Below are 16211 nucleotides of genomic sequence, written 5' to 3'. Positions count from 1 at the left end.
TACCAGCATGTGGAGTGAGCCACCAAACACTGGGACTGTCAGACTCGCAGCACCTGATGGTCTCATCAGATAAAGTACTCCACCACAGTGGAGGGGGCTATATTGCTTAAACATTCATTCATCCTTAGTCCAACAGACCGCAGCAGAGAATAAGTCCTTTCACTCAAACAGTGAGTTCAATTTGAAGTTTCTTCATTGGAAAATATTATACTTGTATTATAACTACTTCTCACAACTTTTCTACTCTGTCTTTTACTTGTGCCCTGTTTGTGTATTACAGTAACTTCAAGGAAATTTGGGAAATGCACATTATATTAAGATCAGTACTCAAGAGTTGTGCAAGTTGCTCCTCTTCTAAATCCTGAAGCCCTGTATTCCTAATCAATTTCAATTCAAGCTGTGGTGTACAGTAAAAAAAAAGTTAATATAAAGTTGATATTACAGCATTTGTAAAGGGTGTATGACTGTATAAGTTATTAAAATATAAAAGTTTGAAAAAACGTATGCACAGACTTAGCAGCCAGAACTTGTTGAGCGTCTGGTTCGTTATAAACAACACTGTAAGTCCAAACAATGAGGAAAAGCATACTGTACAACTGGTGGTGCTGTATTCTCAGTGCTTTGACAAATCACAGCAAGGAGATCAAATTTAGTCTTGTCCCAAAACAACATATCCAGTTCCTCACAAACTGATCTTCAATCAAGTGTAATAAATTGTGTGGTATGAATTGGAGCGACGCCTGTTTTAATTTTACATTTTTACTCACAAGTCATGAGTTTTCTTCTTTGACGTGTTCTATTATTGGCTAATCACTTGAGGTGCTTTGGATGTGCTGATGACAACTATTCTTGGGATGAGAGGTGCGAATGTGAATGAAGAAGTTCAGTGAGATCATCGCAATACTTTTTTAGTTGTACTGCTCTTCAAGAAATGTGACTTCATTGGATGAATCCACACCCACACTGAGAGACACAGAGAAAAAGAGAGATAAAACACAAGGTGCTCAGTCAAGATAACAAAATTTAGCATTTAGTTCAGTTTGGTTTAGTTTAGTTTAGTTTAGTTTAGTTTAGTTTAGTTTAGTTTAGTTTAGTTTAGTTAAACAAGAGTCTACAGCCACACCATCAGCTCTGTGAGGCTGCACATTGATGGTAACATCAGCAATGCTTGTTTGCTGATGTTTAGCATGTTCAGCATATTAGTTCAGCATAACATGATCATTTTGCTAATTAGCACTAAACACAGCTGAGGCTGATGAAATTTTTATTTTTATGGCTCAATAGATGGACCAACAGAATGCTGATTCACATCAACACATTTAAAGCTGCACTGAGCAATTTCTGACCAGCAGAGGTCAGGAAGTGACTCAAAAGCAAACTTATAACACTGAATCTTAGCATACTAACTCAGCCTCTCAAGCTGTGCTACATTAGTCACATATCAGCAGAAACAGCATGGGATACCTTCTGCTGGCCACCTGTCAAATGTATAGAACGTAAGAAAAAATGTGTTTCTGTAATTAACAGAATTTCCTGCACGCCACATTGGGCTCACAGCACAGATGCCTCAAATTACTAAACGGAAACAAATGATTTCCTACATGTAAGAAGACTGCACTCTCAAGAGTCTAAACTACGTAGAATTACCACCTCGTGGTTGTCTGCTTCCACCAACCAGTCAAATTGCACTTTACATGCATGTCTGCACAGACTCACATAATATATGTAGTGAAGATTTTGAAGGATTTGAATGAAAGGTTTTAAGTGTATTTTCTGGTGAAATGGAGGTTGTCACTATATTGACATGTATGATTCCAGTGAAGCTCGGCGGTGCGGCAGCAGGTAGTGCGCGTGCCTCACAGCAAGAAGGTCGCCAGTTCGATCCCCGGGTCATTCTGTGTGAAGTTTGCATGTTCTTCCCGTGCATGTGTGGGTTCTTTCCGGGTACTCCGGCTTCCTCCCACAGACCAAAAACATGCTCATTAGGCTGATTGGTGACTCTAAATTGCCCCTAGGTGTGAGTGTGAGTGTGAATGATTGTTTGTCTTGTGTGTTGCCCTGCAATCGGCTGGCGACCGGTTCAGGGTGTACCCCGCCTCTCGCCCGTTGACAGCTGGGATAGGCTCCAGCCCCCCCGCAACCCCGAAAAGGGGATAGTCGGGTATAGAAAATGGATGGATGGATGGATGGATGGATGGATGGACGGATGGACGGATGGATGGACGGATGGATGGATGGATGGATGGATGGATGGACGGATGGATGGACGGATGGACGGATGGATGGATGGACGGATGGATGGATGGATGGATGGATGGATGGATTCCAGTGAACAATTTCCTGTGAGAAACATGCTGTCTTCACTTAGAGAGTACAGAGGACTGATGGAGAGCTTCATCACATGGTGCAACAAGCACCTGAAGCTCAATATCAGCAGAACAAATGAGCTTGTAGTCGATTTCAATGCTTCAAATACGCTGCAAACATGTCACAAAAACATGGATGCTACAGAAGATCCACACAATCACTACAGTTTCAAGGTGGACACCAAAGATTAGTGTCATCAATTCAGCATCTGACCGAATGTGAGATATGGTCACATTCTGCCTTCTGTTCCTGAGTTATGGTGTCGAATAATGGATGGAAAAGTGTTTTGTTATGATACCACAGTGACCTTTGGGATATAAAATGTCATCGCTTCATCATTTTACCCTATTAGACATCTATGTGAAATTTTGTCATAATTAGCGTTTGAATTTTTATGTTATGGTCAAAAATGTGTTTTGTGTTGTCACAGTGACCTTTGACCACCAAAATCTGATGAGTTCATCCTTGAGTCCAAGTGAACATTTGAGCCAGATTTGAAAAAAAAATGCTGAAGGCATTCCTGAGATATTGCATTCACAAAAATGGGAAGGAAGCATGGACGGACGAACATGTACAGACTAATAGACAAACATAATGTCTTCAGCCATGACTGCCACTGTCACAAAGACATGAAAAGCATCATGAACATGGGTATAGATTATCGCCTTCAGTTTGAGGGGTTTTTTGGTGGCTGGCAGTAAACACACATTTATTTGTGTTATTGCCAAACCAGATTTTCCTGCAGCCACCGCTTGAAGGCACAGGGCCCACAGTTTGTCCATGTAAAATCACTGTATATACAGCAAAACAACATGCTGTCAAGAAACACTTCAGTGCTTGTGGAATTTGTTTTTAGCAGGAAAGGAGAGAGGGGACAGGTGCAAGAAGACCCTCTTCTTCCTGAAGGAAGGATTACGACTGTCCTTTCAAGTAAAATCACAGTCTGCTGATGGCAAATTCAGTCTCACCTGACAGGCAGCATCCTACCCTCCCCAAGAAACAAACGTGTCTCCAGTAGGCTCCACATTTCAGTAACCAACGCACACACACACAAACACACACATACACAATGCTTCATGCTAAAGCAAGCATGGAAAAGGGGGAGTACCAACTAAGCAGAAAATACATGCTGAGTTTCCCTGATGCTGTCAGATTGCAGGTAATTAATTTTACATTTGAAAGGTTCCCCATTACCAATGCCTGTGCACCATTGATCACAACACATCAGCAGGGGTAGAAGCAAGCCCCACAACTCCTGCAGCACTTTCAGTGGAAACAAACAAAGGAATAAATGACTGACCCTGGAGTCGGGATATAAATCTGTGAGGTACTGACTTCTGCTCAAATATAGAGCGGCTTTAATTTTTAAAAAATTTGGCAATAACTAAACGTTAAAAAAGACAAGTGAATTATTACAAAACAGTATTTACCTTCTTAGGTCAACAATATTGTCAGGCAAGCGTATTATTTATTCAAATTTGTTCATTTGTTTATGTGTGACAGTTACATAACAGCTTCGTAGTCTCTCTCCAAGTCATGACAGTAGCTATAGCTGATGCTGTACAAGCTACAGTGGTACTGCAGCTGGGCAAATAAAGATGCTAATAATTTAAATGTCAGTATATGGCGGGTAATCTAAAGTTGAATTATAGCTTATGTCATATTATACATGCCTTACTTTTTTGTGTTACCTCTGACAGCAGCAAAATAGCTTCAGATCTCATGCTGAAAGGCATCACAGTAAAAGTTACATACATACATTGTACTACAAGAAAGATACATATGATGTAGATTATATTTAACCTGAAGCTACAAGACTGCACCTACAGAGGTTGTACCGCTATGGTTGCTCCCCTCTTCAGCTCAGGCAAACCAATCATTGCTGGTTGACATGAAAAGCATCACTATGGGGGCACCAGCATGCAAATGTCACCACAGACACCAGATTTAAAAACTCCAATATACTGTGAAGCACGGAGAGATTTGCCAGGGGGTGAAAGGCTTGGTCAGCATTGTGTGAACTTGTTTGGCAAGGGCTTGGATGTAACGGACATTCATTCGGTAGAAGTCCGGCGCTGCAGGTTTAAGTTTACTGTGAGCGGCTCCTCATGCACACGGAACAATGAACAAGGGCAACTGGTGTTCAGCTTACCCTCGCAGTCCTGTGGGAACGCTGGGAAACGACTCATTTGTATGTTACAAGGGGACAGGAAGGTCAGTGTGCGTGTGTGTGTGTGTGTGTGTGTGTGTGTGTGTGTGTGTGTGTGTGTGTGTGTGTGTGTGTGTGTGTGTGTGTGTGTGTGTGTGTGTGTGTGTGTGTGCGCGCGCACGCGCGCGAGTGCCTGCATGGGTGTATTCTGTATTCTGTATTCTGTATTCTGCATGTGTATATACCACACATTTGCTTTCATATGTGTTTCATATGTATAGCCAATCAGCGCCAGGCTTGGTAAGTACACTGTCACTATAGACTGAGAGGTATACTGTAGATCTCAGCTGAGGTGACAGGAGTAGATCAAAAAGAGAAGCCACTGTGGAGCTCATTTAAGATGCAGCAAACAAAACAAAACAGCATTTTGACTTCATTGACAAGAAAGACTAATGAAATCGTGCACGGTGCTTTCAAAACAAGGCACTGAACTCTTCCTCCGTGAGTTAAAGTAACATGGGCTTCAGGGTTGTTAGCTGATGCTTGGTCATTGACTTACTGTAGCTCTACTTTGATCAATTACCTGTCAGAAATCCGTTATACTGTCACTGATATTATTGTACATGGCAATAAAAAATATATATTTGCCATCTCATAATAAATATTTACATTTCAAAAAGTTGTAAGTTGAAGCTGTAAGAAGCTGAAAATCTAGGAGAGTCTGTTAGGGACCCCTTCCATGTATCTGGTCTTTACATGTGTGATTAGCGTGTTACGACAGAGCAACTGAACACAACTATCCCAATCGTGTCCCGTTGAACTGAAAACTCCAGCTCGATAATGCTGAAACTTTCTGGACATATGCTTTATGTCTGACCCTTTAAACCTCCATAGTGTTAGTGTTAGTGTTTTGGGGTAAGATGGGGGCATAGAATCAGTCCTCCTCTCAGCCAAAGACATGATATTTTAATACAGATCTACCCACATCTGCACCGAGGCCATCAAGCTGGTCTCCACTAATAGGCCTTAGCTCCGGCACTTGATCCCTCTCCCTTATTAGCCAGAAAAGCAACCTCACACTTCTCCTGTCTGTGAATATCAAAGACTCTGCCAACACTCTGCACCTCCTCTCTGAAGGTGATTTAGGGGCTGAGTGTGAGGATGGGGGTTAACAGAGCATCACATGGTGCTGCTGAAGTATTTCTCTGTGGCCATTATCACATTATCAAAAGTGCGATTGTGCAGCCTATGGACGGCAAAGAGAGAAAAATGTGTAAAAGTTGACACCGCTAATGCGAGGGCAGGCAAAATACAAAACAGATGATCTGGATATACGCAAATGTAAACATGAAGATACGGGCCGCCAGTGGGATTTTCTACTTAACTGCATCATTGTTTGTGAATTTGGGGATCAAAACTACCAGATATTTATCTGAATGTTGTATTTAATGATTATGATTAATGCATAGAGTAATTAATGATTGAAACTTTTTTTCAATCAAATAATTATCATGTAGTGTTTTAGTTTTGATGGTCAAACACACTCGCTATTGTTAGTGAATTCAATATTCCTTTATTCGTCCCTGATCATGAATCATGAAATAAAAGCACTATTTTAACATTTTTCATAATTTGGAGAATCCCTGACATCAATTTTTCCTCAAGACAGACAGAAAACATCTATTTGACGAACAATGAGCATTTAGCTTCTACACTACAAGGGCCAGCAGTCATTCCTGTGGCAGAGGAATTAAGAAGCCTGGGAGATAACAGGGAGGCCGGTCATTCTGGTCGCCGTCTCAGACAACTTCCTGTGCTCTCTAATTAAATCGGGCCAAATTGGCTCGACCAGGTGAGAGCCTTCAGAGAATGCATTATTTCAAAAAGCAGGACTTCAGCATTTGACTTTTATTTCCCTCCTCTGACAAAGATGTAGCGTGTGAAGTACAAACGCAGCGATGGATCCACAGTAAATGGTTGCTCTTTTGGTTATGCATGTTGAGAGATACAAAGTAACTTCTACACACCACACATCCCTTCAAAACGCTCTTTTAAACAAAACACTTCATTTGTCAGGGACCATGTCCAAAAAACATTCATCTCATGCAAACAGACTACTGCGGTCCCTGACAGGTAGACAGACTTTGATTTGCTGGCCCATTCATGATGTCATACAACACTTTACCGACATACTACTTCTGGTCAGTGTTGGTATATCCTTATTATGCACAAATGCCAAAGTTTAGTTCATGTCCATGTTACAAAGGTCAAGTCTGAGCACCGTGCCCACCACAAAAGAGATGGTTGTGATCATGTGCCAAGGTCCATGTTTATGTTCCATCTTTAGCCACATTCTGGACTTGCAAATGGGCCAGCAGTTATTTCCAAAATGGCAGACTTGGACCTTTGGCCTAAAGCTGGTGGGTGGCAGAGAGAAGGAGCACTTGTTTTTCCTATTTTCCCCTCTTGCTCACTACAGATTTAGATGAACCATCTGGTGTTGGTACCTAACCCTGGACTGCCGGCACATTTGGAACAGCCGTATCAGCAACATATGCTTCTATCTCCGCGTCTGGCAGCCACACACCCATCACTAGGATGGGAGGTGACATCATTCCACTGCTCAGGTGTGCACTTATAATGGGAGTGGGTGAGTGACAGTGGGTTGGGGTGGTCGGGTGAGCCAGTCTAGCAACTCAAATCTTAAGATATTTCTGTGCTGCATGTTTTTATCCAGGTGTTGGTCCTCAGACAATAATAAGCCCAGGCAATTCCCCTTATCACATCACCCCGTCTCCACCCAGACCTTCTCTTTACCTTTTAATGTGTGTATCATACCACAGACATTATTTGGCAGCAAGATATTCTCTGCCACTGAGCAGGTACTGCAGCAGGTGTTGTGGAAAAGTGGTTGTTACATGCTATTATGATTGGCTTTACCTTGGAGTTTAGCTTCAGGGCTACATGTCATTCTGTGCTATGTTCTAAGTTAAACAGAGCGCTGTGACAGTCAACCTACATGGCTGATAGTTACATATGTTACAATTTTTTACTTAGAAAACAAGTATAAACTTTAAAAACTCAGCAAAACATGGCCTCTGAGTAGATGCTGTTGCATTTAAGGATTAGTCTCGTTGTCACCATGCTGCCGGTGTTCACCATCGATGTGAGCCACAGATGAGGGCAGGCCCTTCAAATCTCCCTCGCTGGCATTCTTTGTTACATCTGGCATTTTTTTTCCACCAGCAGCAGCCTACACAACGACAAGCTCAAATGCACCAAGAGAACCCTTCAACCTAAAAAAAAAAAAAAAAAAAAAAAAAAAAGTGAGCAAACAAACAAAAGCAGCTTGATGACTAGGGGGAGAGTGGGCGGCCATGAAAGTGCTGAACACAAGCCCACGCCACCTTGGTCTTCCCAGCATTTTTCCTAGACAGGAAGATGGATGGGCCCAACTCTATTAATAACTACACTCCACTTACCATGACGCCAAAACTGCTAACACTGCAACTGCCCCCTGATGCTAGCTAGAACAACCACCTCCCACAATGTCGCCCACGTCTCTCCCGATAGGAACACTGTGTTAGGCAACAATACAGTAGACGGGTGCTGGAAATCTCCAACCTGTCCACCTTTCTTCCCCTTCATACAGGACTGTGAGCCCAGAGGTTCCTGAAGGCTTTCGAAGGTGCCCCTGGTAGTTTTGTTCAGTGTGATGCGCTGACGAGTGTACACAGCATGATTTACAGCGATGAGAAAACATGGGCTGCTACTTGGCTTTGGGTTTAGTTACAATGCAGACTGGCATTCAGCATGGGAAGACATACTTTGTGTGAAATCGAGGGCAGAAATGGATGGAAAAAGATGAGACACGGAGTGTGAAAAGAAAAGAGTAAGAAAGTGAGGGAATAGAAGGAGAAACGAGAACAAAGAGAAAAAATCAGGAGAACTACAGAAATGTGTAGAAAGGTGGTGAAAGAGAGAGAAAGAAGAACCGATCTAAATGTGCAGAAGCATCAATGAAGGAACACTATTGTTCCTAATGAGATGTGACAGCCCAGTATCAACTGGAATATGAAGTGAACCATGATTACAGAGGATTAGATTAACAACCTCTATGTAGTGCAGTGAGAAAGCTTTTCAGGCCTGGCCTTGTTCCCTTTCTCTCTCTCTCAATGTATAAATACTCTATGTGATGTGTTTCTGTTCATGCATGCACCAATATATGTGTACGTGTGTGTGAGAGAGAGCGAGCAAGCAAGAGGAGGGTTTGTATGTGAGTGACTACTTTGCCGCCATATGAAGTGAGGGCAGCACATTATACAAGAGATAGCAGTAAGGTCAGCTCCACCTTCACAATGCTACAGGCTATGATATGCAAACATGGCTGACAGTAGGTGCTTCATCACTCCATGGCAGCTTGACACAGGAGCCTTTTCTCTTGATTAATCCCCCTCTGCTTGCTTCCTATAAAACACGCTGGAACCTTACACTATAGGCAAACCATAATAACACAAAGCTCTGTTCATTTAGCATCCAATCTGTAAACCTGTGAGGGAAAAATACCGCCTGTGAGTCGACTTGCCTCTTGCTCCCAACATGTAAATATATGATGTTTTTTTTTTCCTTTAGTTTTTCCTCTGAGTTTCAATTTCAGGGACTCGTCAACAAAACAATTCGTTCAACAACTGTAAAATACACCTCAAGCTGGTAAATTTGATTTCAGCTTTTAACATATTTCAACAGAAAATATCTATTATGTTTGCATATTTTCACTTGCACCCACTTGCTTTCAAGAAGAGATGAGAAAAGTTTTGCTGACAGCAAAAGATTCCCAAACTGCTGGCGAAAGTAACTTCCGCCCCTCACCCAATGAGCCGTCGCCATGTTGATGAAACAGCTCCACTATGGTTGTGACATTCTCACTCGAAGGGGTGCGCACTGTCATTTTGCCCAACATCATGACAGAAGCCTAAACCTTTCCCATGCACAGCTTTCTTCATGACGCTCCTTCACTGTCTCAGAAAGCCAATGAGCCAGCTAATGCAGACTGGGAGTAGAGGAGTGTGTGTGTGTGTGTGTGTGTGTGTGTGTGTGTGTGTGTGTGTGTGTGTGTGTGTGGGGGGGGGGGGGGGGGGGGGGGGGGGGGCAGTCCACTTCCTCAGGTAGAGTCAGTGGAGCAGTCAATGGATGCCTCTCCCACATACATTTTCATTTTGATGGCTGTGGATTGCTGTCCCACTGCCGCTATCTTGCCTTCCCTCAACTTCACTTCATCATTCCACGCGCCCATAAAAAAGGTTCATTTCCTCTGCCCCATTTCCCTAAAGGTGAGTTTGGCAATCGGTCTCTCTGCGAGACGCACTCCAGCATTTCCTATCTGCACTCTGACAGCAAATCCAGATACGTGCCTGATGGCGCTTACATACTGTTATGACCCAACAAAATCAACTCACTGGTAGCTGATGTCAAAGCGCTGACTTAAGGAGCACCGCCCACTGCTGCAAGAGTCCTTCTTTAAAACATGATGATGGTTCACGGGCGTGGTGCTTGTGAATGTCATTAAAGGAGGCTAATGGCCGCTGTCTGTTTGAGAGGTAGATCGATACGGTAATGAGGAGAAGGAGGCACAGGCGTAATCACCGAAAGCCCCACAATGCTGAAATCCACAGAATAAAATAGAAAAGGGTTGTGGAGGGCAGCAGGCTGACTGACACATTCAGTGAGACGCTCTCTCACTTCATCTAATGATGTGTGCCTTAATGTCAGAGGAGGTGCTCACTTTTTTCTCTTTCAGTGCTGATTCTCACTATTGCGCTGTTTTCTGTACTCCATCTAAAAGTCTCACAGGCTGGCAAAAACATCCGACATGATGCGAGACCTATAAACAGCAGGGATTCTCAATGTTTCACCTCTATTTTCACAAAGCAAGAGGTATCGGAACATCCTAATGAAACTTCCCAACAGGAGGCCAAACACAGGGCCTGGTAATAGTGATTAATGTGAGAGATTAGTATAGCGTTTAAGGTAAAGTGAAGATGTAACATGCACATTGCTGGAGCTCAGGCCTGGTGGATTTAAATGGAATTTCATTAAAGCTAAAAGAAAGAATGATGACTTTTACAACTCCCACTGGCAGCATTTTTATAGGCAGACATTTCGCACTAATGACTTGAATATGAAATAGTGACCCCTTTGCACTAAGCACAGTTTGAGTAAATTGAGCTCACTGGTAAAATACCCTTCATTGCCATGACTGGTAAATCTGTTGTTAGAGCTTGTTACAGCCAGGTTTCTTATGGTTTTTCAGCCTTGGGACCAGAAGGAGAACTTAAGTCTCTTGCCCTCATATCCAAGCTCATTTGAACATATTGGTAGTCTCATTTTGATGATTACTCAACAACAGCAGGCCTGTGACCCAGTTACTGGCCAGCTCTTAGCTTGAGCAGCCTTACAGGTATTTCACAGGTTGAGCAACAATAGGAAATGCTACATGCATAATTCATCACTGTACACCAAGTGTTACCCAACAACACGAGTCCTCGACAGTGAAAACAATCAGAGTAAACAGACTCACATCCATCCATTATGCGCAGGGATGGAAATACATGCTATCACTGACCCTGATGCAAAATAGGACACATGAGGGGTGTACTGGTTGTGATACAAGCGCAGCGTGAGTGTCGGCACCGCCTTCTGTTGACGGTGCGTCTGTGAAATCCATCTGTTTCTGGCCGTGACTGGCTGACTGAAGGGAACCAATGGAGTGAGACCTGATTTGGTGTCAAACGGAGTGCTTGGATGAGGCAGCGTATATGGATTTGCCCTGTGTTTGTGTGAGTGCGTACGTCTATTGGATGCTGTACTACAGCTTATGGTGTTTATGTGTGTCCTGGTGAGAGCTTGTGCAAAGAGCCAGGTTTGAGTCACGGTTGCTGGACGGAACGGAAAGACTGGACAGAAAGCAGGTTTTGAAGGGTGGAAAAAAAAATCTGCTAATGTTGTGACTAATCAAAAGGACAGCTGTGATGTGACCTCACATCCATATGCCATATCAGCATTTCACACCATCATGTTAAAGCGGAAAAAACAAGGCCCCCGACCAGCAGGTCACAAGTTTAGCATGGCTCTCATGCCTGTGTAATCAATACAGTATTTGCTCTTTTTTATCGAGCATATTATATTGTTATATAATTCATCTTCATTGCTTTACGCCTTGATGCTTTATAACAATCTTGAAAATGAGCTTTATGGGACGTAATTGATTAAACCTTGAGTCCCATACGTGTGGCTGCAATGAAGGCCGATGCATTCAGAGTTCTTAGTCCGAGGGAAAAAAAAAAAAAGTGAAGTAATGACACCTGATGACATACAAATCATGAAAAAACACGTACAAACCAGTCAAGAACAGTGTGTGACAATTTGTAGGGTTTAAATGACTTTAAACTGTAGACAGCAGAATATCAATGACATCAAACGACTGGAACTCTGTCGCTGTACAGGCTTTAACAGCCTGCGTCTGATCACCCAATAAAATAATTGAATGTGACGGCATGTATAGTTAGACAACATAAAAGACTTACAAGAAATTAAGAGTGTAATATTATTGGCTTCTGGCTCACACGCTGCAAAATGTCACTTACAATAAAGGCTCCCATTGTCAGCAGGCAGTGGGAGGAGGGAGGATATTTAGTCTGAAATGATGAATTGATCTCAGTTAACTTATGGACGCTGGACAACCCAGAGGTTGTCACTTAATGATAAATGGACGCAATACTGAGCAATGGGGACAGCAAGTCAAGGACTTGGGGAAGGAGACTTAATGCATGATGGATGATAATCATGCATGCTATGTGGCATTAATGCAGGCGTGATGGGGCACGTGTGTGTGTGTGTGAGTGTGTGTGTCTGAAATGTTTGTAGATAACAGCTTCAGGTTCCACCATCTGCTCTTCATAATCTTAACAGGGTAAATATTGGTCCTGTCAAGAACATGTTGTTGACATGCCTTTAAATACGTACTGCAGACATGTGAGTACAGTGCAGCTTCAGTACTGCTTCAGTTCACGAGGTGTAACCCTGCTAAATGGGAAAAGCATCGGGCCATGCTGAAATACTTTATCACAAAAACAGGAAATATGGTGGTATGTTGAACATAAGGTTGACTAAATGGTGGTAAATTACTAAATATTCGCAACAAGGAGGGTTTGTCAAACATTTCAGTGCACTCACAGAGCAGCACAGTACTCCAGAGCCACAGATGACATCACTTTCTCTCCAGGAGTAAACTGAACTCCTGCACCTATTGACAGACCTAGAGATCAAGAATCTACCTTTTCAGCACTTGGCACAAACTTTATCTAACTGGGGTGACATTTACTTTAGCTGAAATTCTCAAAAATTCTTTTATATTGATGCATTTTAATTCAGCCTTGTTGCAGCTGAGCTCACAAAAGGTAAAATAAAAGGTGCAATGTGTGAGGCCACTTTGGAGGACTGATATGACAGCAACAGATGAAACCACGGTGGTGAGCTGCACACTGGACACCGGCGGTGGAGTAAATGTTACATAAATAATGGGCGGTCATGATGATCTTTCATTGCACTCATTTGTTCTGTTCGACTTTCCTCTTCCTTTTCAGGAAAAGGTATTAAGCACCTTTCCATCCATTTGGCAGACACTTCCAGCATATTTGGTCTGACCATCCGTAAGATGCATGACCGTCTCTTGACCCCTTCCCTCTGCTGTCGTTGCATTTAACAGGCTGTGCACCTGCTGCCTCTCGGAGCTTCATCACTGCCACTCCTCTGCATCTCTAACGTCTTGGGACCATGCTGGATGTAAGTGTTTTCACTTTATCACGTTATCTCACTATTTTTTTCATGTCTGCAATCCATAAATAAATCATATCACATCACATCATATTGCTGACAGCTCACTCGCTATCAGGAGAACTTGAACGGTGGACACCTCCATAGTGGAGCTGTATGTTTAGATAGGAGCAGTAAGAATGAATGGCGTATCGCTGCTGTCACTGGGTCTTAAGTCTGAAGTTTTGGCCGAGGGCAGAGATGATGAGCTCTGAATACTAATTTGGGTCGAAGAGCTTTTTTTTTTTTTACTCTGAATCATTTTTCACATTATGTATCTAAGTGCTTACTCTTTAACAACAAACCTTGACATTAGTGTAGAAAATGTTCCTACACACAAAATGAAATGTATCTAATAACTCATTTTGGATCCGATGATGCTGCAGTTTTATGCATTTGAAATTAATTCGCATTTCAACTTGTCTGAGGTTTTTTTGAAAATTCATGCCAGATGGCAGGCTTAAGAGTAATGTCACAAGAATCATCACATTTTAGATTTGTGATTGGAATATCTTGGTGTTTATTAAATTAATAGTACAGGTGCTGTTTAATTAAATAGTTTTGAACAGTCATAAACAACTTTGTAATGTATAAAAAGGATAAAACCTTCTCCCTGGACTAAGCTAGTACCAAGAGTCAAATTAGAGCTCAAAGTGACTGGATTAATCCTGCAGCGAGCTACAAGCACACAAACACGCCACACTCTGTCCATCTGTTACGGACGCTTGTGTGAGATTGACACTTACAATATGAACAGGTTGCCTGAGAAACTGACAATCATCTCACTGCACAATATTTGTTTAAATCACATCATTCAGTTTTTGTATTCCAGCATAAAAACACTGACTTTAGGCTGAGCGCTGACGAGAAGCTGCTCCAAAGGCAGGTTGTTCATGTGCTGCTGAGGAAGAATTAAAGAATCTAACAGACGATACAGTAGGTTCAGGAGTTTGTATACACTGCAATGTTAAATCAGTCGCGACTTAACGGAGCGAATATCAAGAGAAAGAGAAGATGGGGAATCATATGAAGCCCGTAGAGATACTGTACAGGTCAAAATCTGATCAATCACCAAAATCTGATCAGTATTCCAACAAACATACACACACAGCGAGCTCAGGACATCGGGACGATCAATACTCTCTGGCAGGCGTTACTGCTCGATGGGGCTTTCAGAAGAGTGAGTTGTTTTTAATTTCCCTTGATCAAATCACTCATAAGATGCAGGAATCTGTTCGACTGCACTGTGAGTGTGTGTTTGTCCACTTGCAAATGATTTCATTAAAGTCACCTAGAGCAAAGTACCAGTGTGTCGCTCACACCTCCCAGCTGCCAAAACTGCTCAGAGAAGCAAATCGCTGTCACTCCGAAGCTGCTTGGAACCAAGAAATGATCACAAGTCTGTCACTCACGCTTGCCACCGAGGCAAACCAATAACCAAAAAAAAAAAACAAATGCACCTTCCACATAGAACAGCACTCTTCAACAGTCAACACTAGCTTCACTCACCCATCCCTGTTTTCATCTTCATCTGCGTTGGAGAGGAGCTGTGAGCCAGCCAGCGAGAGGTCCAGAGCTGCGAGGGGCAGATCTCTGTAGCCAAAGCTCACCAGCTGGACCGGAGGAGCCAAGCACTGGTTCTCATCCTCCACTGGCTGGGAGATGATCTCCAAGTCTGACAGACCTGCCTGCTCCACTTCCCTAGTCACATGCCAACACCAGAAACAGACAGACAGAAGACAAAGAGGAGACAGAACAGAGACAGTCAGAGATTACTTACGTTAACGACCACGTTTCTCAGATGTGTGCAGAAATATTACACCACACCAGTAACATCAATTTTGAATTTATTACATTTAACATCGCAGATAAATATTAAAATAGTTTAAATATCAAAACGACAGCATAAGGACATCCATCAATTACCATAAAAGTAGCAGATGCAGCCTTGATAACAGAGCAGAAGGAAAGGACAGAAAGGGTTTTGTTGAAGAAGCGTATAATAATGTTTGAGCACAAAAGCAGCGCGGATAAAAAAGACTAATTATTCAGCCCAGCAACTTCACTAAGAACACATTCTCACAGCGACGGCCTCGGGGAGTAAACGCAGGGTCAGAGAGGGTTACACACAAACACCCACTCAAGCACCAGGGAGCTACTGAGCACTCACGCAGTCCTCCACTGCGGAGGACCGGACCGGAGCAGCTGCAGGTGCAGTGCCTTGCTCAAAGACAGTGATTACTGCTACCTACTGGAGGTAGCCTGTGTGAGCTGCTGTTATAGTAAACAAGCTTGACTGACAACAACAGAACACAAACAATACAGACAGAAAAGAAGAACTTTCACTTGCTGACAAGAAGACGAAGAGGAGACACAAGAGACAAACTGAGGACAGCTGAGACCTGAGGTGTATTAATTCTACAGTTTACATCAGAGTAATTTCTTCAATGCTACTATTATTCAAAGTTTGTGAGGTTTATTTGTCATTTTCGTGATCAAATCTTGCAAATTATGCTACTAAATTAAGCTGAGTTACTTAATTGTGGCAACAGCTCATCCACAATGTTCCATCCATCCATTATCTATACCGCCTATCCCTTTCGGGGTTGCAGGGGGGCTGGAGCCTATCCCAGCTTCAATGGGCGAGAGGCGGGGTACACAGCCGATTGCAGGGCAACATATACAAACAAACAACCATTCACACTCACATTCACACCTAGGGGCAATTTAGAGTCACCAATTCACCTAATGAGCATGTTTTTGGTCTGTGGGAGGAATTCACGCATGCACGGGAAGAACATGCAATATGCAATACCATTATCAT

At 42.7% G+C, this 16211-nt stretch overlaps 1 protein-coding gene across 1 annotated transcript in view; it reads right to left on the bottom strand.

Annotated features, from left to right (window-relative positions):
- Positions 1–16211, bottom strand: part of LOC139336033 (transmembrane protein 266-like) — a 47787-nt gene that overhangs the window by 19335 nt on the left and 12241 nt on the right. Inside the window, exon 3 of the mRNA XM_070969922.1 lies at positions 14897–15088. Coding sequence (XP_070826023.1) covers positions 14897–15088 — 192 coding nt within the window. The remainder of the gene's footprint in view (positions 1–14896; positions 15089–16211) is intronic.

The sequence above is a fragment of the Chaetodon trifascialis genome, chromosome 1 (genome assembly GCF_039877785.1).
Source record: "Chaetodon trifascialis isolate fChaTrf1 chromosome 1, fChaTrf1.hap1, whole genome shotgun sequence".
In the NCBI taxonomy this organism is placed as follows: Eukaryota; Metazoa; Chordata; class Actinopteri; order Chaetodontiformes; family Chaetodontidae; genus Chaetodon; species Chaetodon trifascialis.
Note: the sequence above shows the minus strand (reverse complement) of the source record. Positions and strands in the feature narration are given on the sequence as shown.